We start from the raw sequence: 20,911 nt of genomic DNA on the forward strand, positions 1-20,911 counted from the left end.
CTGGTTTTTCTACCTTGTTCACATCTTCTTGTCAGTACACAGGTTTGATAGTGGACAGAGAATGAATCGAAGTTGTATAGTGAATGAGGCAGATGTTTTCTGTATTTCTGCTCACAGCAAATGCAGAACACTGTTGGAAATGAGGCAAGGAAATTTAAGGACAGTGTCATCAAAGCTGAGTTTCTTTTCTCTGACATGACTTCTGAAAGTCTGATTACACCACTGAAACTAGCTTTTTCATGAGGAGGCATGGATTGTATCCTGTTTGTTTTCTGGGTATCCACACAGAAAGATTGGTGGCTTGATTTTTAATGTTCTTCTAGGTATCCTGAATTTTAATTCAAATTCTACTAGTTTTTAAGGCTGACAATGAAGTTCTTGCTCAGTCACACCATTGGGTTGGTTTCCTGATCTCAGTGGGAGGGATAAATGTATTTCTGTTATTGTCAGGATTTTAAAGATTTAACACCTGAAGAGCTGTAGAAATGCTATGATCTTTTAAGACAGAGTCTATCCAATCCTTTAAACACATAAGCAAGCATGAGACAAAATTAGCTGACTCTGGCCTATTTTCCTTTAGTAATTCGGCAGAGAGGATAAAAAGTAGCAGTGGACAGCTCTGAGCCTTGGAGTATTTTCCAGAGGCTGCATGGGTAACACAGTTCTTTCAGAAGATGATAGTGCAGTATCACACAGAGTTCAGGCATGAAGTGGAATAGAATAGATGTTTTTTCCACAAATTGATAATTCGGTCACTTGTTAATGTTTTTGTTGTGGCTTGACTGTTGATGTACACAGCTACTCAAGACTGAAGACTTGTAACTCTAAGAGCTGCCTCTCATGTGTTCTCTGAGCTTCTGTTTTACAATTAATACATAAAGAATGGAGTGAAATGACCACATCTGTAACAGTGCCCTGTTACCAACTATTGTTATGCTAGCCAATCATTTTCCTCACAGGAGAGAAGTGTGGCTTGGAGTTATGCCCGCTTTGTAAATCTTGACCCTGAGTAACAGGGACCAGGGAAGGGCTGGTACAGTCTCTCCATTCGTATTGACAGCTTTTCTAGAACATGTATCTATAGAGGCATGGGCTTGAGCAATGTTCATAAATTGATAAGAACTCTGATGCCTCCAATCTCCTAGTGTGTTAAACAGATAGAGTCCCTTGAGATCTGAAGATCTTGTTCCCCAAACAATTTAGTTCTTGGAGTTACCAGTGGGAAAGTGTACATTTAAAGAGACAAAGTCAAGTTTTCTTTAATACTAATGAGCTGTCTTGAAATAGTTGTATACATATTCATGGTCATCCTTTTATTTCTCTGCCTTGCCACCATGTCTATTGGAATTTTCTTTGAACAGAAATAAGCTGTGTGAGCAGAAATAAGGTGTGTTTGATCTGTGCAGCTGTGGTCTCTGTACAACGCACTCCCAGAGTACTTGCTAGTACACAGTGAAAAAGTTTAAAATTCAAGCACACACAGTATTTGTCCATAAATATCAAACTCTGTAGCTGAACATTGTGCACAGCTTTCATTAGGATGAAGTAAATTAATGTTTGAATGTTCTTTCATTTGGAGGAGCTATGATTAGATGAACTACTACTCACTTGTATTTTGTAGTTCAAAGTTGGTATTTAATGTAAAACTTTAAATGTGTATTTAAGAAAGATAATTGGAGAATGCTTGTGCTGGTTTGGTTTGTTCTCACTTAGTTTTCCTTTTGCCCCTTTAGTTGTGTATGTTTTGGTGTTCCTTCATCTCCACCTTTTTACTCCTGATTTTTAGCTTGTGTATTAGAATAATGAGTAGTTTCTCGGGTACGACAGTCAATCTTAACCATTCCCTCGAGGATACTTCAGATTTTTAGTTTTTCTCCCCTTTGAGTTCTATTCTTTCTCCTTTATTTGAGTTTTTTACTGTGTTCCTTCCTTTTAAACATTAGAATAAACAAAGGGAAATTCTCAGATCATAAAGACAGGAAGAATTTGGATGGTGAGAGATTACTCCTTCTTAGAGGTAAAAGAACGTGGAAAAGCTGTCAAGGAGCAGTTCTTGCTAATCTTTCTATCAGCAGTGGAAGGAATCTTTACAGCTGAGAAAAAGGCCACTACTATTTTGTCTTCTTTTCTTTGTTGAAAAATCTAGTTTTAATGACTTGCACTATTTCTTGCTTTTTCAGCTTGTCTTAAAGGTATCACTGCTGTTCAGCATGTAGAGTTTTTTTCTTCTTTTTGTGCAGATTACTGGTAGAGAAAATCTTTGCTCAGTATCTTGTTCCACACAATTTGGAAACAGAAGAGCGAATGAAGTGTTTGTACTATTTGTATGCTAGCTTGGATCCAAATGCTGTCAAGTGAGTACAGTTTGTATTCAACAAATACTTGCTTCCTCAGGCTTTTCTGACATCTGTTATCTTACTTGTATTATATAATAAAAATAAAAATAACGGATGCTTAGCATTATTTGCAAGTAGCATAGTATTTCAAAACATTTTCCTATTATATGCAAACTCAATACATCCATTAGACAAAAAAATCCCATGATATTTGAGAAAAGTGGTTTTATCCATTCATTTTCATCAAATAAGAACAATGCAGACTTAAAAGTGTGCAAGTGATGACTTCTAGGTTTGCTCTATATTAGGGACCATGATGAAAATACCTGTAACTGAATTCAGGTTGATGGTGGCCCGTTTTTTATTTGTGTGGTTTTAAGAAATACTGTGGGTGTCCTGCATATGTTGCATTGTTGCAAGAGAGACGCTATTCAGTAAAAAGAGAAAATCAGTTCCACCTTATTTTGAACAGTTATTTTTAATACTCACTAAGTTTTGATTGTACCTAGCAGGTGTTGCACTTCTAAGGTAAATAAGCAATCTTGTTTATTAAAACATCCAGCATGTTCTTGTCATGAAGAAGCTTTTCTTTTCTGGTTTCCCGTTTTTTCAGAGCACTGAATGAGATGTGGAAGTGCCAGAACATGCTAAGGAGTCATGTACGAGAATTGCTGGATTTGCATAAGCAGCCCACTGTACGGTTTTGAAAATATTTATACTTTATCAAGTGGACCTCTTGGACTAATTTACTGGGGTGTTTTAATACTGTATTATTTGTTCAGTGTAACTTTGATTTCTGTATGTAGACAACATTCCATTCTCATTGAGTAAAGTTGCTTTCTGTAATACTTGAAGGTATATGACCTCCTTCTGTTGAACATTCTTTCATAGTACTACTGAAGAACTTTGGAAGAAGTTTAAAAAGTTTCAAAGCTTTTTTGTTTGCTTTTGACAGACCTTTTTTCTTTTTCGCTTTCTAACAGGTTTTGAAAATGGAATATATTGTAGCATAAAGCAGTAATTTCTTTGTTGCTTAGAAAAAACAAGTTTTTAAGTATTTTTACTGGAATTTTACTAGTAGAAATTTTAGGTAGAAGGAGTAGAAGGGCATTGCTTTGGGGTTTTGGTGAGGGAGTGGGCTTGTGGAAATTTCCTGTTTTGGGGGCTAATGGGGTCTTTTTCCCACAATTGATTTTGACCTGTTATGTGAGTTAATGAATTTTTGCGTTTTTTTGATGTTACAAGATTTTTCCCCTTTCTGTGTGTAGTAGCTGCTAATCGTAGTTACGCTATTCTAGTATCTATTCTTAAAACAAAAACATAAGATTCAGGAGTAGAAAGTAGTGCTGCAGAAGAACTAACAGACCAGCTTAAAGGTGTATTTTATAAAGGAGAAATGGCTGATTTGTTTGTCTGTTTTTGCTGTTGTCCTCAGTCAGAAGCAAACAGTGCCGCCATGTTTGGAAAGCTGATGACCATAGCAAGTAAGTGTTACTAACTTTCTGTTAACATTCTATAAACTACTGCAGCATTCCTGGAAACTATTTCTGTGAATCTTGGCATGCTGAAGTGGCAAATTTATCTCATGTTAAACTGTTTTTAATCATACAGAAAACCTTCCAGATCCTGGAAAGGCACAAGATTTTGTGAAGAAATTCAATCAGGTTTTGGGTGATGATGAGAAACTTCGGTCCCAGCTTGAACTGTTAATTAGCCCTACATGTTCTTGTAAACAGGCAGATGTCTGTGTGGTAAGGAAATGGAAAAGCAGACTTTTATACAATAAGTATTTGTGCTTAAAATAGCTACCTGGAATTAAAGGTTTCCTTAATTACCTAAACATGGTTTTTACACGTTTCCAATTTTCATAAAATGCCTTTTTGGTTAACCTGTAGAGATTAGGAAAAAGATAATTAGGATCACCATCTTAAGAAAACATTAGTTTTATTCCTTCCTGGGATTATGAGCAACAAGCATAATGTCTAAAAGACTAATTTATTTCTTTAAAATATTTTATTTCGAGTGCCTCTTTCGTGGTAGGGTTCCCAAACTGTCTTCTCACCCTGATTCAGCTTCCAAGTACCAGCAAGTTATCTATTACCATCTATATATTATTAATTTATTTTTCATCCTATATGATGAATCCTATATCCTCTTCCTATATCCTCAAAATAATATTTTGAGATCAGTCTTTCTCATGGTTTTTAACCTCTTTGAGGAAAATACACACCTTAGTATTAAATTGTACTTTTCCAGACTCTGCCAACCACCACATTTTTTTTTATGTGGTCCAAAGCAAAGTAAGCAATTTCATTGACAGAAATTACAGTGATCACAAAGAGTATCTACAAACAAATATAGACTTCTTGGGTTTTGTCTAATAGCCTAGAAATTGTGCAGGGAAGGGAGCAGGACAACTTTTTCATTCCTATGCAGTTTCGCGTACTACGGGGTTACCCACAGTTTTCTGGATTACACTTGACAACAAACACACATTCTGTGCACTGCACTCTTCCTTGATTCTGTTCTGGATCTGGGCTGCAATTCTTAAGAACCCCTGAAGAACTCTTAACTAGAAACCTATTTAAATAGCTTTGTAAAGTATTGATCCTTTGAATATAACATGATAAAGAGCGGTGTGGAGATACCAACGCCCCCCCCCCCCCCCCCCTTAAAATATGTTTCACTATATGGACTGTGGTAAAAAGAAGTGACTATATTTAGCTTACTCAACATACTTAAGAAGTAAGTAAAATGAGTATAATTCTTGTTTGTATCTAACATTCTTGTAGAGGGAGATAGCCCGGAAACTTGCAAATCCTAAGCAGCCAACAAATCCTTTTCTGGAAATGGTCAAATTTCTTTTGGAAAGAATTGCCCCTGTACATATTGACTCAGAAGCCATTAGGTAAGTTTGAAAGATCATGAGCAATTGACTCATGGATGATTATAAAGGTGGTAGAAATGGCAAAAGAAAAAATAGTTTTCTTGGGGTTTGAATTGGTCTGTTGTAGCACTGAATGTGTGGGTGAGTTTCTAATTAAATTATGTAGATGTATTCATTCCCAGCAACCTAGAGGATGCAGCTTTTTTTGATGCTGTTTTGTGGTGCTGTCTGCAAAATTATTTTAAAAATTTAGTAGTTCATGGTGAAAATTCTATTTGTGGGGCTTCAGGTGGAAACTATGAACATAATTTTCACATAGTTAACTGCAACAGTCTTCCATATAGAATCTGAATTAATTAGCTTTTGTGGGATTGTGTAAGAGAATGTTTTGGTTTCTTTTGAGACTTGTCTGGTAACCTAATTACATTCTGAAACTTGTGCAAGTATGTGTTGATCTAATGCCACCAGCATGGTGGGGGGGTTTGGGATGGATTTTTTTCCCCCTAAAGAATTAGTTTTGCAGAAAGTGAAATTAGAAGGAAAAGGACCAATGTAATAACCCAAATAAAAATAGCAAAAACGAAACAGCAATGCCAACACCACCCCCAAAGGACTTTTGCCTTCCCTTTATATGTTGTGAAAACCAAGTAATCTTGCTTATATCTCCAACCTTTAACACTGTCATACTTGTTTGTTTCTTTTTGTATCTCTCATTTCAGTGCACTAGTAAAACTAATGAATAAATCCATAGAGGGGACAGCTGATGATGAAGAGGAGGGTGTAAGTCCTGATACTGCTATTCGTGCAGGACTTGAACTTCTCAAGGTAATCTACATTAATGCAGCTGTAATCTATAATGGACGGAACAAAAGTGGTATGAGTAAGAATTAATGTTAGCATGGCTTTAATAGTTATTACTTAGATAATTACTTTTTTAATGTATGAAACTGGTTATTAATACTCACTTGAAAGAAGAAGAATGAAAAAGATGTTTTGTTAGAAGAAGTATGTTTTGAAAAGGGTGCCAAGAGTTGAAATGTACATGTTAAAGCAGAAATTGTTTCCTGCTTAGGGAAGTAGTAGAGAAGATGGTGTAGAGGTGAAGTGAAAGGAAGAGAACAGGGAAACTGGGAGAGACCTTCTTTGGGGCATGTATGACACTGGAAGGAAAGCAAGCAGTTAGCTCAAGAGCCTCATCATGTAGCAAAAGAAAGGGAACTTGTGTTTTCAGTGGTGCTGAGAAGTGGAAGGGGGAGAAAGAAGGATTTGAAATAGCTGTAAAACAGTATCCCATGTTTTGTTTGTAGATATCTTAACCTTCTTGGCTTTTCTGCTCAGGGACTATAGATTCTGGGGAAATTAAAATTTCCGTTCAGTTATTGAATGTAATAGTTTCGTATGGGCATCTAACAGCTATTTATATTGATGGTAATGTTAATAAACAGCTGTCATTTAGTTTTTCTGATTATTAATTTACTATGAATAAATATACCTTTGTTTTAATGTGTATCTGCAGGTTCTGTCCTTTACACATCCTACCTCGTTCCACTCTGCAGAGACCTATGAGTCTCTACTGCAGTGCCTCAGGATGGAAGATGATAAGGTAGCTGAGGCAGCCATACAGATTTTCAGAAACACGGGTCACAAAATAGAAACAGACTTGCCACAGATACGATCGTGAGTATTCTGTTACGTGCTGCTTTTCATATCTGGAATTCTCCCTCTTGATGGTTTATTCAGTGTGTTGCCCCTGTATAGTCTTGTTAATATGAACAGCTTCTCTTGGTTTTGAATTCCTTCAGTATCTTTCTGTCCCCATCCCTTCATTTTTAAATTCTGTGCTCTCACAGTTTTTACATATTTACTGAACATCTTAGGAACTTCTTAAAAATCTTCTTATAATAGACACATTAAAACCAGTGCATAGCAAATTTCCTAGCTTACAAAATAAGAAACAGCAAAAATACAGCAGATATAATTCCTTGGCATAATTTCTACTCATATCTGTCCTTCACACAATTTTTCTATCTTTGTAAGGAATGCAGATATAATCTCTGATATGGTTAACAGCTCTGTTTGTTATTAAACAAGATGGGAAACAAAGTCTAAAAGCAGGCATGAATTTCTAGCAAGGAATAATTGGCTGTCTGTAAGTTGTCATGCAATTCATGCTGTGCTGCTGATTAAGGCTGCATAATGTACTATTCACAGACTATTAAATACCTTGTGAGTAACATCTGAAACCTTAAAATCAGCCTGTAAGTAACTTAACGTGTCCAGATTATAAATCATGGGTTTCAAGTTCTCATATATTGAAATAGCATTTTGGATATTGCCATGCTAAAATGCATACCAATGTCCACTTCTAAGTTTGCTGTAAATTAAAGCCGTAACCTCAGCGATTCTTTGGAATGTGGATCAGATTTTGGACAAAAGGAACATACTACAAATTCAGGTATATGAGATAGGTTTTAAGACATCTGTAGGGGTAAAGAGAAGGAAAAGCCCAGTAGTCCCCACTGTCAATACAGTTCCCAGTATAGTCCCAAGTGTCTTTGGTTCCCTGCCAGAATTGAATCAAGACTCTGTATTGCTGGGCTGTATCATGTTCTCTCAAAGGATCTGGTATTGCTGTCTTTTTCTTTGACTTTGTGCCTTAACCAGGTATTGGTGAAGTTTAGTCTGGGAGGTCTCAACTTAAAAATGTAACTGTCAAAGTGGATGTAGCATGGTTTCCAGGCAAGTTAGGTTGGCGTTCTGAAAGCCAAAAGCCTTGTCAGTGTTTACACTTGACACAAAGAAAAAGAAGACTGAGGACAAGAAGATGTTCCAGATTTTATGTATTCAGAAATCTTTATAAATGAAAGATTTGATACAATCAACAAGATAGTTTGTTTCAAGTGACCTGTTTGTGGCTTGGGGTTTTTTTAAAGGCTGCTGTGAGCAGGCTACTTGCTGTCCTTTGAAGCGGTGTTCACCTGTGGCTGCTCAAGTTCCTGCTTGTACAGGAAATGAATAGGGCTTTTGTACCAGTTCATGGACAAAGACTGCTGTATGACTTGGGAGCCTGATGGAAGCACTGGCCATGCTCAAAGAGAGCCTGTGGACCATGTGTAAACTTGTAGATGTAAACATGTAAAGATGCATGTCAATGTGTCAGGTTTCACCTTTTGCAGATTTGTGTGAGTTGGGATGTGCTGAGGTGTGGTTTGTAACTGCTGCACCAGGGCCTGGCAAAGACACTTTAATGTACATTTTAATGTACTTTTAACACCATGAAAACTGTAGATTTAGCATTGAAGCTTACTTCAACTCTGTAGGTTTTACTGAATTCTTTACTATTTTGGTTCTTAATCCAATTTGTGGAATCTTGGCATGTTTGGGAAGAGATTTTCTACTTCACAATACCGTTAACATGTTTCTGAGGGTCTTTGGTTTAGTTTTGGATTTTGTGGGGGTTTTGAGGAAAATGTTTGAGGTTTGATTCTTTCAACCCGGCAAGTTGCTCTTTCGCCTGTGCTGGCTGATTTTCATTATGTAGAATGTGTCAGTGAATGGTGGATGCTGAATAATCCATATACTGAATACTGTATTGTGAAAGAGCTTTTCAGAAAAGCAGGGAAAATTTTGGGGATGTTTCTGTGTCAGACTTCCTGGGCAATTTTGTTTTTTCTGTCAGTTGCTGGGTGAGGTGCAGGGTGAGCTTCCCGAGTTATTGTCTCAGCTGCTGAGCTCCGAGGGGACAGGCCTGCCTTCCAGCACTGCCTGGGGAGGGAAACTGAACCATCTGACCAGCCTGGACCTGGCCTCTGGAGTGGCTTCTGCCTTGCACTTTCCTTTGGTGCCTTCTGATCAGCAGAGAGATTTCAGGAGATTCAAATTCCAAATCTCACAACAAAGCAGTTGTTTACTTGGGTATACATTGCAATTAAAAGTTCCAGTTGTAAAAGCCTGTAAACACACTGATGTTTAGTGGTTATTCTTAGCTTTCACAGATTTTCTTCAGCCCTGTCGTTCCCAGGCTCAGATAATAAGTCCAGGAATTCACCCAAACTGAAATTGTCATATTGCCCCCACCTTCTATTTGTCTTCCTAAACAGCTTTATTTTGACCATTAATTTCTTTCATGTTTGATTTTTTTTTTTTTCCAGTCAGCTGTTTTCTTCTTGTATGTGTGTGGTCAGATATTCAACAAGTATTACTAAATACAATTCTGTCCTGCTTTTTAGTTTGTGATTGTGATCTTTCCTGAACAGACTTCAAAGGAATGCTTGATTTATAAGACAGTGAGGATAGATTTGTATGTGTGAAGATATTTTTTTGCAGATTGCAAATTGCATTTTGAAGTATTCTATTTAATGTTCACAGAACACTAATTCCAATTTTGCATCAGAAAGCAAAAAGAGGCACTCCTCATCAGGCAAAACAAGCTGTTCACTGTATACATGCCATATTTTCAAATAAAGAAGTACAACTTGCACAGATCTTTGAGGTATGTCTTGCCTTTGTTTTTAAGATTTGTTTGTTATTAATTGGTACTGGTCATTAAAATGAATTCCTACTGTTTATTAACAGATAAACCACAGGAATTTATAACATATGTTTATGAGGTCAGGAAGCCTACAGGTGTATGGTAGTTGAGATAAGTAATTAATTTTACAATAGCAAGTTATTAATATTTGTGTCTTAAAGTCATGATTTACTAATATTCTCATGTCTGATAGAGAAAGGTTTTCCTTTTTGTCTACATGGGAGAAGTTTGGGGGAAGTAAGCTAAAAATGCTGGACTGATCCACGGCAAATCCCATGGGGACACATTTAGCAGATACTAAATGAGAGATAACATCCCCTACTTTCCACCTGTATTGAATTACCTTGCCTTAAGGTCTTTGCACATACAGCCTTGCCTCACTAAGGCAGTTAGTGCAGAGCAACTTGACTGTAAGCTCAGACATCAGTTTACTGCTCACTTACTGTTTCCTCAGACAAGTAATTAAGCAAAAAGACTTTCTATACAGAGCAGGGAGTTTATTATTATCTTTCAAATAATAATGTTATTAATCTGCTCTTGTAAAATATTTTAGGTTCTTAATCTTGGCTGTCTTTGAACCTGTGCGTCATTTATAAGTGTGAAAAGCTTGCAGAGTTCGATCTCTGCTTAGACTTCTGTGAGAGTGCTTGTTTCCCCCCAGTACCAGAATATGATGCAATGGTTGTGGGGTGATACAGGAAGTGTCCTGGTGACTGTTACCTGGAAGGTAAATGCTGATGGCTAGTAGAAATTTCCCTGGTGGTTTCCAAAGTTTTGGCTGCTGTTTTTGACCATTGGCAGCTGGGATTCAGGTTTTCACAAATTCTGAACAGAACTGAGTCAAAGTTTTTTGCCACGTCTCTCAGGTTTGAATGTGTTTCACGTTAAAATAAGAAGAGAATACAGTATTTGTTTTGCACTTAACTTACATGAGATTTTTGTTTACTCTGTTGAATAGGGAATGGTATTCTTTATACTTTTGATTGTTAATTTTACTCATTCTTTTGGAAAAACAGTGAAATGCATCAGCAATCCAGCAGTAAAATAAACTATTTTAAGACATGCTAGCTTATTAACTGAAGTTGAATTTTGAATATTTTTTTATTTTTCCTTCCTCAGCCTCTTAGTAGAAGTTTGAATGCTGATGTACCAGAACAGCTTATAACTCCCTTGGTCTCTTTGGGTCATATTTCTATGTTGGCTCCAGACCAGTTTGCTTCTCCAATGAAATCTGTTGTTGCAAATTTCATTGTGAAAGATCTCCTAATGAATGACAGGGTAAGATTATCTTTTTTTTTTTTTTTTTTTTTTAAGTGCTTATTATGCTCTTTGCCTATTATGAACTCTGTGGGGAATAGAGCTTTTTTTGTCAAATGAGTCCATAAAGTAATGCACTGTAAGTGGTTAGTACAGTGATAATTGCATTCTAAAAGGTATTTTGGTGAAAGAAAGCCTAATCCGTGACTTTTTTCTATTTTTGCATCTTTATTTTTCGTATGAATTGAACCAGTTTGTAAACTTACATGAATTTCTATAGTCAACAGGTGAGAAAAATGGAAAATTGTGGTCTCCGGATGAAGAAGTCTCTCCAGAAGTACTAGCAAAGGTGTGTTACCTGCTGTCAGTAATAATGTGTATATCTGCAATTAAAATTTACTTTTCTTCAAGTTGCACAATGGGAAATACTAGAATAAATCCCTTCAAGTGTTTTTGTATTAGTCCTATTAGAATATTATTGGTTTTCTGGGTTATACACAGAACTGATAAAACTGATAGAAACTATGCATTCTGTTGTCTTTACTTACTGATATTAATTATTCTGAGTGTTGAGAAAACAAGAGTTTCAAAAATTTTAGTTTTCCTTACAATGAAGGTAACTTTCCTTTGACTTTACTGACTTGTAAACAAATAAATAAAATAAATGAAATAAATTGAGACCCTAACAAATATGAATCTAATTATGGCCATTTCTAGGAATTTTTATCTAGTTGCTCTTACTTTTAATCATATAGCAAGTATCCTGCATCCTCTAGATGCACTTCTGCAAAGACAGTGGACCATAGTTGAAGTGTCCTGAGATCGCAAAGACTGCTTCTTCCTTCATCACTCTAAATATTTACTGCTTCATTCTGTTCCTTTCAAAATCTCTAATACACAAGAATCTGTGGGAGTTTCAATTTGACAACAGTAGGTTTTAGTAACTTGCCAGCTTTGGCAAGTAAGTTGATTGTTGATTTGTTTGTGTGTGATAGGTGCAAGCAATTAAACTTTTGGTACGCTGGTTGTTGGGTATGAAAAACAACCAGTCAAAATCCGCAAATTCCACACTCCGGTTATTGTCAGCCATGCTCGTCAGTGAAGGAGACTTGACAGAACAGAAGCGAATCAGGTCAGATTTTGTTCCTTTCAGGCTTCCATAAATTTTGTTGTAGAATTTCAAAGAATGTCGGTTCTTTTAGAATGCTTTTGGACTATTAATATGGTCAGCACAATGTTGGCTGCAGATACGATCAGAGTATATTAGGAGTGGAATGGCAGCATAAAATTATATTAGATACTGCTTCTTTCTTGCAATTTGCTAATGCCTACAGAGTTCCGAATTAGATTATTTTCCTAGTAAAAGACATTGTAGAGAATAAAACACCTGCAGAGGTACCTTTGAAAACAATTGAGTGTTAACCAACTCCCAAGCATGTTAGATTTTATCTTGAGTGGAGCTTCTTCATTCCAGCTAATGAGGTAACTGCTCCTCAACTTCATTGTGAGGTGAAGGAAAGAAAGAAAAACTGTGGCAAAAGCGTTGCTTTCATTTAGACAGTGATAGGAAAACAAGAAACGTGACTCATCTCATTTCATTGTTTTACTGGAAATAGGGGTTTTTTGTGGGGAAAGGAGAGCACTTTATTTTTCACAAATTTGGTAAGGTTAGTGTGGCTTGAGGTAAAGCTATATTACTGCAACCTCATTGATTGGTCACTGATCTTGTAAAAAGAAATTGAGACATGCAGGTAATTTAAGGATAGTTGTGGTGAACTGTGATTAATTTTTTGGGGTTTTTTTCTCTGGTATGTGTAGTAAATCAGATATGTCTCGACTGAGATTAGCTGCTGGTAGTGCAATAATGAAGCTTGCACAGGAACCCTGTTACCATGAAATAATTACCCCAGAACAGTTCCAGCTCTGTGCTCTCGTCATTAATGTAAGTAACTGCATTAGAATTGAAGTGACCCTTAATTGAATTCTGAGTCCTTACATCTGAGCTTTTGTTGCTTCTACACAGTATATTCTGTTCCTCACCGCAGCTTTCACAAGAGTTATTGAAATCTCAATTTCAAATGTTTATTGTGCTGCTCCTGTTTGTATTTTTAAAATACCTCCTCATAATTCCACCTTGAGTGCTTTTTTTTTTTTTTTTTTTTTTTAAGACCAGCATTTTGATGGTTGCACTTTTATGGTTTGTGTTGCTGTAGGATGAGTGCTACCAAGTGAGGCAGATATTCGCTCAGAAGCTGCATAAGGCACTTGTGAAATTACTTCTCCCTTTGGAATATATGGCAATCTTTGCTTTGTGTGCCAAAGACCCTGTGAAGGAGAGAAGAGCACATGCCAGACAGTGCTTGCTCAAAAACATCAGTATACGAAGAGAATATATTAAGCAGAATCCTATGGCTAACGGTTAGTATTTCAGTAAAATTGTCAATAATACAATAATACTAAACTGGAAGGAATAAATATTAAACCTTAAGCAATTGGCTTTTGTAAAGAAACACCAGATAAGTTTAATCTGTTTCTCATCTTTGTATTAGACACATTCAAACCTAAATTTACTTAGTTCAGTATTGGCATAAACCATAAAATACTCTGCTGTACATTGCTGATAATTACAGATGTAAAATACAGTGCACTTATGGTTGTAGTTATTGTGCTCAAAAAAAAATTTTGTGTCCTGATATTTTTAGGCTTTATGACCTTCTTCCTGAAGCAAGACCAAGTTGTTTTGTAGTAGTAAAACCTGTTCATTTATTTTTAATGATTCATTAAAAATAAAATTTGTAGGAAGAAAATGCACATCAAAATTTTACATTTCGTGTTTGAAAAAGTTATACTTTGAAAAAGTTTTTCTTATGATGTATGTGTGTAATATAGAAGCGTTTTTTTGTTGTCTTTGTCACTGTAGAAAAATTGCTGTCCTTGCTGCCTGAATATGTGGTACCATATATGATTCACTTACTGGCACATGATCCAGATTTCACAAAACCTCAGGATGTTGATCAGCTTCGTGATGTCAAAGAGTAAGTGTCAAGTGATTCTAGAATTCTTACGCTGAGAATTTTCTGCACTTGGAAAGAAAGTGATTAGGAAGAGGAAAAAACTAATTAGGAAGAAGAAAAATTTGTTTTATCAACAGTATCTTGCAAACCAATAAATGGAAAAAATGGAAATATGGAACACTTTAATCATGGGAAGAAGGCATCAACAACTGCTTAGCAGTATACTCTGAAAGCCCAAATGGTAACCTGTAGGTCATACTGTAGTATACCAAATTAGTGAGTTGTGTATGCTTCTTTTGAAGTAAGTAATGATTTTAGAGTCTTGTCTTTGTGCCTCGGAATATTTATAGGATGTCAAGTAATGTTAGTTCAAATATTTTGGAACTTTTAAAATAGAGCACTTCTCCAAGGCTCGAAAACAGTGAGGCTGGGTAAGTCCTGCCTCACTGGAAACTTATTTTCCCCTTCCTATGCAAGCCTACTAGAATTCATTCTAAGTTTGCTGCTGACTTACCATTTGCACTGTACATCAGCGGTGCAGGCTTAGTACTTGTTAATGTACTCAACACAGATTACTGTACACAATATTGTCATACTTGGCAGGAGCTTGTTTCCAGATTCAGACCTTCTTCTGTGCCTCAAATAATATTTCACATCTTAATTATAACGTCTTTTGCTCCTTACATCTTGCAATGAATTTAAAAATTTTAAAATATAGTTAACACTTAAAAATTGTTCAAGCATGTTGTCTCTCCCACCACACAGCTCTGGTTTTAGTATTTTGGTTTTTCGTTGTATTAATTTTTGATGAAACTGAGCTTTGTTGGTTTTGTATTAGGCATTTATAACCACATACTGCAACATACATCATCCAAAAAGCACTTCTTTTTTGGCACCAGTAAGCTGGTTCAGATCTTAATTCTTTTTGCACCTTCACTTACGACAGTCCAAGTCTGATTCTTTCTCTAAATGTAAAGCGTGGTGTGCTCTGATTTCTGAGTTACTTGATTCACACCTGGTCAGACCTGAAGTCAGTGAAGATTTTTTACCTGATCAACAAATCTACATTTCGTCCCAGGACTTCCTGTTCCTGGCAACATCTGAAAGCATTCTGCAGCTTGTGCTTTATCCAAAATGCATGGGAACACGTTCTGATTTTCAGTCACTGAGTTAATACTTTCTTTGAGAAGCACTTTCTAGTGTGCAGAGCTTTTTTGGACGCTCCTTGTATAGCTTTTCTTTGTTGTCGAATTTCCTCCCTCATGTTTGTCACAGACTGGCTGAACTAGCCAGAAAGGACTGCTCCAAACAAAGAAATACTCTGTAGGGGAATTTTGGCAGGAATACTTCTCTGAAGAGTCTCCTGAGATATGAGAAAAATGTTTTCTATTCAATGTGATTCAGTGTTTCTTCTAACAGCTCTGAGTGTCTTAGTGTTCACTTTAAAGTGTTAACAGAGATGCTTGCAAAGTTGGAAAAACAGGCTTTGCAGTGTGTTTTGTAGGTTTCTCCCTAGTTCGTTTTGGTTCACGTGGCCTAGATACACTGATGTACAGTAAATGCATACTTAACAGTTCCTGAACCATAATCTGTGATACTTACTGTTACTGATGAAGTTTTTTAAGCTTATCCTGCAGAGGTATGTTTGGGGTTGGTTGTTTTTTATCTTTATACTGTCTCAGGTGTGTCTCTCTTCCTAATTCATATTCTGAGATTACTGAAATGGATACAAAGAATGATTTTATTTGACTGTGTTCCTCTAGGTGCATATTATTTTTTTTATATAAAATCCCACTGCTGTTTTGGACAGGTCTTGTTCAGAGTCGATAATTATTTATGTAATCTGCTGATTTAATGAGAAAGTCAAGATACTGAATATGAGTTAACTGGAATTACCAGAGTATAATGTGTTCTAAGTAGTAATCTTTGGGTGACGCTGGATTTTGCAGAACTTGGGCCAGAGTGGTATGTTACTGGTCCTGCATTCATCCTATTCAAGTTCTTGAAGATAGATGGATGTTGTCTAACAGATTGATTTGCTATAGCCTTTGTAGCTCTTGGATGCAAGTCAGATTAGCGACAGTTTCTTGAACATCAGATAGCTTTGTAAGTATTTTGATGCACGAGCCTCTGAGCTTTTGAGAGAAATGTCCCTTCATCTCTTTCATTACAGTTTGGATCAGCTAAGAAGATTGGGGCTTTTGTGAACAGGGAATTCTAATGTTCAGTCATCCTGTTTTTCTTGAGTTTTATTATCTCTTTCTATGAAATAATCTCTCTTCCAAAGCTTCAGAATTAAATTAGCTACTGGCAAAGCCTGCATTTCTCAGAGCCACCCGTATGTCTTTACAACTAAGTACTATTTTATCATACTGTGACTGTTAACCCTCTGACCATATGCAGCTGTGGAGCTTCATAGCAGGTGACAGCATGGATGAACCAGTTGTGCTTTATATCATAATTGAAAAAATTTTAGAACAAACTTTCAGTCAAAATAAAATGTATTCTCACTATAAATAAGCTAGATTTAAAGAAAGAAACCTAGGAAAGCTAATTTCATTATGTTTTACCTGGGAGAATTTTTGTCCCATATGGAACATTAGCAGGAATCTGACCTGCTTTTTGGATCTCCTCTCCTATTTGAACTGCAGTATTAATCCATTTTATGTGGGTAGCTGTCTAGCAGCAGCCTGATTTGTTTAAGCCTGCCTTGAGTGTGCTCATGGTACATTGTTGACAGGGACATAGTGCCTTAGATAGTGATTCCAGAATTTCATTTGGGTGATGATAGCACCAGAATTCCTGCTTCTATTCATGTATGGGAGAGAAAAAGTTGATTGGCTGGGCAGTATTTACAGATGTAATAATAAGCACACTAATTTGGCCGGTTTACTCCAAGGAGTAGAGTTACGACTCTGTGTTATAAAGGTCTAGACTCTGTTTACACCATTATATGATGTTACCTGTTTATGTCTTCAAATTGATTTTGGTTTCTTAAGAAAAAGCTAGTACAGTTAAGAAAATTTCATAAAGCTTTGCTGTATGTAGGAGCTGTAGTATGAAAGCTGGAGTGTAATTGCTTGTGGTTTTATGGCTTTTTAGGTGCCTGTGGTTCATGCTTGAAGTTTTAATGACAAAGAACGAAAACAATAGCCATGCCTTCATGAAAAAGATGTCAGAAAACATCAAGCTTACCCGAGATGCTCAGTCTCCTGATGAGCCAAAGGCCAATGAAGTAAGAAATGCAGTTGAGATTAGTGCTGGGTGATGAGCTGAGGGTTTCACAAGCAGGATTTGCAGAAAGTCTGAAAGAACTAGCTCTGACATTTTTATGGTTTTTTTAGAGGCACTGCTAATTGCAAGCACTGTCTTTGTGTTTCTAATCTCATTCTTACAAAACCTTGCTGACCTCAGCCAGTACATAATACCTACAATTTAAAAAAATATTCCTGTTACTGGCTGCCTTATTTTAACAACTCCTGCCTAGTTTCCTGACATAAGTATCTTCTGCTGTTGGGGGTGGAAATACTGCATTATACAGCTGCTGTTAAACCCATTAGTTTCTAGCAGAGATGAGAAACCATTTAAGGTGATTTGATTGAGCAAGAGGTTGAATTCTACAGCATAGTCATGTAAAGTATTACTAGTTTTTATAAATAGTATCATATGAAAAATGAGGACTTCTCTGTGTGTTTTAAGACCCAGCAGTATGGTTAATGATATAATTACAAAGTATGTCCTTAGTGGTGGTTATTTAAATGCATAGTTTAAACTTTCTAAAGTACTGCGTTCTTTCTACGCTGTAAAAACAGTAAGTAATTACTAAAGCATGCTTTTCTTTTTTCTTCTCTAGAAACTTTACACAGTATGTGATGTAGCACTATGTGTAATCAACAGCAAAAGTGCTTTGTGCAATGCAGATTCACCCAAGGACCCTGTATTGCCAACCAAATTTTTTACACAACCTGAAAAGGTAAATTTGTTAATTTTATTTCCAAAGTAGTAAGGGGAAATGCATTTTTTTTAATGATTGAGAGCTGGTTATCTCCATAAGATAATGAGTGGGAAAATGCATCTTTTATTATCAGCAATTAATTTTTGTCAGCTCTATGCTGTGCTATCTATGTATTATGAACACGTGACAGGAATGCTTGTAACAAGGTGAGAGCTAATTGAAATTAATACTGATATGTTAGCATGTATTGCTGAATTATTTCTTTTGTGTGTTTTACAAGTGCATCTGAATGTATGAGACTATATATGTATATTCTGACTGTATTTCTGTATTAGAATGCAAATCAGACCAAAAAAAGGGAACATTATTTTACGTTACCTGTGGTATGTTTCTGTCTGTCAGTAGTTGTTCAGCTGTTCTGCTGGCTGTACAAGTTGGTCCTCTTATTGCCTCGTAATCGCCTTGGCGAGTACAGCTCTGCTGTCAGCAGTGGCACTACTGCTCTCCAAGAGAAAAAGTTCTGAAAAGTGTAAAGGGAGCACAGGTAATTCTCTGGACCAGACCTGATGTTTTGGTTGTCCTGGAGAATGTACTGGCTGACATTTTTTCAGTACCTTAGAGTGTTAATTAACAGCCTTTCCAGAGTTGGTTTAAGCAAAATTTGGTTTCCTATTTAATTGTGAAATGGCAGATGCCGTGTAACAGTGAGCTGGTGTTTGTGGTAGCTACCTTTTTCAGTTACAGGATTTCAGCCTGTGTAAATTCTAATACTCTGAGTGGCAAAGGTAGCAGCTTTCAACTTGTTTAGAGAAAATGGCACCTCCTTTCCTTTGTTAAGATTTCCCATTAAAAATGTGTAAGTGAACAAATAGGGAGAGCAGTTTTGTATCTTTTTGAAACAATTCATGTCACAATAGAAGGAAAAATGTTCATCCCAATTTCAGGTATGGCATACTGTCATTCAGTAATGCTCACTGCAGATCTCCACCAAAATACTAGTTTCACCAATCTTTATTAGATTGACTCCTTGGTCAGCAGGTTGCATGGTGTGAAGTATGTGTAACACTTGATAGTTGCATCTAATTTGAGAAGTCGGTTGTATATAAGAAAAAAGGTGAGATTGAGACATCAAATGCAAACTAATTTTTACTTTTATACAGGATTTCTGCAATGACAGGAATTACATTTCAGAAGAGACAAGAGTCCTTCTTTTGACAGGAAAGGTACTGTATTTTGACAAGTTGCAAGTCTTTGAATATTACTTGTGATTTTTAAAATGTTCTGGACTGTCATGGTTTAAAACTTATATTAAGAGCTCATGTACAGTAATTTTTGACTCTTTTATTTGATGACATATAATTAATTCCTTGAACATACTACCTGATGAATACACACCACCAAGATTGTTATCTGTACACTGACGTACAGGTTCTTGATTACAGTTTCTTCCATTACTGAAATAAGCTTGGCATAAAGTTATGATGCATATAGAGAATTGTGATAACACTAGCATTGGAGATCTTAAATTTTCAGTTGTGACATTTTTAATATTGCTGGTAATGCTGTTAAATTCAGCTGCAAATGTCTATGTTCTTTTGAACATCTCATTCTGTTTCAGGGAGTCCCTTCCAACTGGAGGTATTCTGTGATTCTAACATCCTGTATTTGCAAACCAAAGCACCTCTGGGAGAGGCTTTCCAAAATGTAATGCAGAGTTAGGTTCAATACAACAGTAGGAAATATCACAGAATCATTAAGGCTGGAAAAGACCTCCAAAATCATCGATTCCAGCCATTGACCAAATACCACCATAGCAGCTAACCGCAGCACTAAATGCCATGTTGAGTATTTCTTGAATACTTCCAGTGATGGTGACTCCACCATGTCCCTGGCCAGTCTATTCCAATGCCTAACAGTCCTTCCAGTGAAGAAATTCTTCCTGATTTTCAGCCTGAACCTTCCCTGGCACAGCTTGAGGCCATTTCCTCTTTCCTGTCTTTTGCTGCCTGGGAGAAGAGGCCAGTCCCCACCTGGCTACAATCTCCATTCAGGCAGTTGCAGAGAGTTTTAAACACCCCCATCTCCCTCAGCTGCTCTTCATAAGACTTCTGCTGCAGATTTTTCCCCAGCTCTGTTGCCCTTCTCTGGACTCACTCCAGCACCTCAGTGTCCCTGCAGTCTCGAGAGACCCAGAATCTGAAACAGAATTCAAGGTGTGGCCTCGCCAGTGCTGAGTAGAGAGAGACAGTCACTGCCCTGGTCCTGCTGGCCACACTGTTGCTGACACAGGCCAGGTGCCATTGGCCTTCTTGGCCACCTGGGCACAGCTGGCTCATGTTCAGCAGCTCTTCACCAGTCCCCCCAGCTGCTGAGTAGCTTTCCAGCCACTCTGCCCCAGTCTGTAGCACTGCCTGGGGTTGTTGTGACCCAAGTGCAGGACCTGGCAGTGGGCCTTGTTGAACCTCATAGCACTGGCCTTGGCCCATCAGTCTGTCCTGTCCAGATCCCTCTGCAGAGCCTTCTGCCCTCCAGCAGACAGTACTGCCACCCACTTGGTATCATCTATGAATGGACTGAGGGGGCACTGAATCCCCTCCTCTAGATCATCAGTAGAGATACTAAACAGGATTGGCCCTAACACTGCTCCCTTGGGAACACCAATGGTGACCAGCCACTGCTGGATGTGGCACCCTTCACCACCACTCTCTGGACCTGACCACCCAGCCACTTCTTAACCCAGTGAAGAGTGCAAACCATGTGCTGCAAGCTTCTCCAAGAGGATGCCTTGGGGGACAATATTAAAAGCTTTAGTGAAGTCCAGGTAGGCTACATCCACAGCCTTTCCCTCCTCCACTAGGTGGGTCATCTGTTCATAAAAGGAGATCAGGTTGGTCAAGCAGGACACATCTTTCCTAAATCCATGCTGTTTGG

The 20,911-nt window shown here is 37.2% G+C and overlaps 1 protein-coding gene across 3 annotated transcripts in view; it reads left to right on the forward strand.

The window, feature by feature from the left end:
- Positions 1-20,911, forward strand: part of PDS5A (PDS5 cohesin associated factor A) — an 80,242-nt gene that overhangs the window by 50,029 nt on the left and 9,302 nt on the right. For all 3 annotated transcript variants that reach the window (XM_082282450.1, XM_082282451.1, XM_082282452.1), the window contains 17 exons: positions 2,241-2,354; positions 2,950-3,031; positions 3,772-3,820; positions 3,948-4,087; positions 5,129-5,244; positions 5,943-6,048; positions 6,740-6,900; positions 9,592-9,715; positions 10,874-11,032; positions 11,292-11,360; positions 12,007-12,143; positions 12,830-12,953; positions 13,225-13,429; positions 13,932-14,046; positions 17,128-17,260; positions 17,879-17,998; positions 19,141-19,203. In XM_082282450.1, coding sequence (XP_082138576.1) covers positions 2,241-2,354; positions 2,950-3,031; positions 3,772-3,820; positions 3,948-4,087; positions 5,129-5,244; positions 5,943-6,048; positions 6,740-6,900; positions 9,592-9,715; positions 10,874-11,032; positions 11,292-11,360; positions 12,007-12,143; positions 12,830-12,953; positions 13,225-13,429; positions 13,932-14,046; positions 17,128-17,260; positions 17,879-17,998; positions 19,141-19,203 — 2,017 coding nt within the window. The remainder of the gene's footprint in view (positions 1-2,240; positions 2,355-2,949; positions 3,032-3,771; positions 3,821-3,947; positions 4,088-5,128; positions 5,245-5,942; positions 6,049-6,739; positions 6,901-9,591; positions 9,716-10,873; positions 11,033-11,291; positions 11,361-12,006; positions 12,144-12,829; positions 12,954-13,224; positions 13,430-13,931; positions 14,047-17,127; positions 17,261-17,878; positions 17,999-19,140; positions 19,204-20,911) is intronic.

This window comes from Coloeus monedula (genome assembly GCF_965178545.1).
Source record: "Coloeus monedula genome assembly, chromosome: 5".
Taxonomy (NCBI): Eukaryota; Metazoa; Chordata; class Aves; order Passeriformes; family Corvidae; genus Coloeus; species Coloeus monedula.